Below are 2,517 nucleotides of genomic sequence, written 5' to 3'. Positions count from 1 at the left end.
TGATACATTAAATAAATAATTTAGATATAATAAATACTTCTAAATATTTTTCTAAATTTTTCTAAATAAAAACTTGCATTATTCGGAAAAATCGCAATTTCCGATTGACGTCCTTTTAACCCATAAGTACCCTAGTCAGTGACGGGAAGCGAGATAGGAATACGCTAACAAGGCAGGGGGTAGTTTTTCCTCTCCGTCGTGTCTCCACCTTGTCGTGGTGGGGAGGCTTGGTGATCTGTGCTGCAGTGTCTTGATGGGATTTGTCGTCAGAGTGTTGCGGCCGGATTCAACTAAGAGAGACACACGCCAATGCCGAGCAGGAAGGCATGGTGCAGAGGTAGCTTTCTGCCTTATCTTTGAGTATGCCTTGTCAAAAAATTCACGTGGCTGGGGACATTTAAAATGTGGAGTTTAGAGGGAGTTTCTGTAGTTAATATAAATATACACCGAATTCTAGTCTGTAACAAATGTATAAACACACCTGTTTTTTTTAATTTTACGTAAAAAAGCTATAAGAATTACTTATATCTACAGATTTTAAATATATTTTAATACTTGAATCAATGCTCAGAGTTTTAAAATATTACTACTCAGACACCTTATACCTCTGAGAAATTATTAATTTAATCATGCAAACGTTTTCCACCTGTTCCACAGGCCATCTTCAAGCAATTTTTACTTTTGGAATGTTATTTCGTGCAGGATCGAATGTATATGCGCAAGATATTTCAAATTTTAAAAAACCGTTGGAACATTCCATGTAAAATATAAAACATAAACAATAATAAAAACATTAATAAAATTAATTAAATAAACGTATTGATCCGCTAAATAATAAGAAATGTAAGCTGACATAATATATTTCTATATTCTATACGGGATGAGAATACGCTGTATGCTTGATTAAATGGGGTGTTTGTCAATCATGAATTTCCACGCAGTTGGCAAATTCGTTGCGTCTTTATAGTTCAAACATCTACCTGTTGTCGCTGATCTGTATATTTCAAATTTTTCCATGGTTAATGCTAACGATGGTGAGCGTACTTGTTTGATAACTTTGGCTTCATTCCAATTAATTACTGATCCCTCCGTTTGTGCCATTCTTGATAAGGTGGTAGTGCAGTGTCCTTTACTGATGTCATACATGTGTTCTTTTAGTCTTTTGTTTAAGCCTCTGTTAGTGACTCCTATGTATTCTTTATTCAGGCCCAGTTGATCATTTTCATATGGTATTTTATAGACCCCAGAGCATTCATCCGCTTTTGTGCTATCTTTATCGTTCCTGAGGGCACTGTAGATGGTGGGTGCCCGCTTATAAATCAGCTTAGCATTCTTACACTTGGCTATTTCCTTCATTATGGTGGACAATCCTTCTCTGTACGTGAATTTAGTTATTTCTCCGTTTGAATTCCCTTTCGGTTTCTTTTTACTAGGTGTTATGTAAGATTTTATTAGGTTTTCGACTATTGACTTTTTAAATCCTAGGGTTGTCGCAATGGTTCTAATTCTATTCAACTCTAGTATTCTGTCATAAACGTTGGAGCAATAGGCAAATGCTCTTCTAATAATGGCCCTAAATGCCGATAGTTTGTAAGTGGGCGGATCGTTTGATGTGGAGGGAATGTATAGTGGGTCATGCGTGGGTTTGATATATACTTTCGTGGATATGGAACCTTCTTTAAATGTAACTGTGATATCCAAAAAATGTACCTCTGTTGTGCTGAGCTGTTCCAGTTTTAGTATTAGGCCATGGTTATTCGAATTCATCGCATTCAAAAAATGCTGTATTTTTTCGTCTTTCTTCCATACAATTAGTATGTCGTCCACGTATCGCTTGTATAAAACGATATCATCCTTAAATGCTCTAATAGTAGTTTCCTCCAACTTACGTATCACCAATTCACAAAGTAGCCCAGACATTGGGCTGCCCATGGGCACACCTTTCCTTTGCTTATAAATCTTGCCATCAAAAACGAACACTGAATGGTAACATATTAGGTCAGCCAGTAGTTTCATGTCCTCAGGATAGGCTGTTATCCTTGGGTCTAACGTGCTGAGGGTGTCCATCAAAGCCTGAAAACATGCATCCAGTTTAATTGATGGATATAGATTTTCAAAATCCATAATTGAAGCAATTTCTTCTTCTACTAAAGATATGTTTTGGAGCTCGTTAACGACGTTCAACGAGTTCTTTGTGACATATTGGTTATTCTCAATGTGCTCCGACAGATATCTATGCAGGTTCTTTTCTAGTTTGTAAGTTGGACCTTTGTGCTTTTCAACCACTGGTCTAATCTGCTTATTATCTTTATGCGTTTTAGCGAATCCGAAGAGTCTCGGTACACTTGGGCCTGTTACACTTGTTCCTTTGAGAAATGGAAGTATTGTGGTGATTGGTGATTTCTGTAATTTTTTGACCTTCCTGTCTAGGTTATCAATTATATTTTGATCCACCCTTTCGCATTCTGTATTTCTTATATATTCTTCCAGTGTGTTGATATAATGTTGCTTATCCAT

The 2,517-nt window shown here is 36.5% G+C and overlaps 1 protein-coding gene across 1 annotated transcript; it reads right to left on the bottom strand.

Annotated features, from left to right (window-relative positions):
• Nucleotides 1-903: 903 nt before the first annotated feature.
• On the bottom strand, nucleotides 904-2,517 carry LOC136977739 (uncharacterized). Its single transcript, XM_067273289.1, has one exon. The coding sequence runs from the start codon at nucleotides 2,515-2,517 to the stop codon at nucleotides 904-906; it is 1,614 nt and encodes a 537-aa protein (XP_067129390.1).

This window comes from Centruroides vittatus, unplaced genomic scaffold (assembly GCF_030686945.1).
Source record: "Centruroides vittatus isolate TY-2023 unplaced genomic scaffold, ASM3068694v2 contig_474, whole genome shotgun sequence".
Classification (NCBI taxonomy): Eukaryota; Metazoa; Arthropoda; class Arachnida; order Scorpiones; family Buthidae; genus Centruroides; species Centruroides vittatus.
This window is presented reverse-complemented; position numbering and strand designations above follow the sequence as displayed.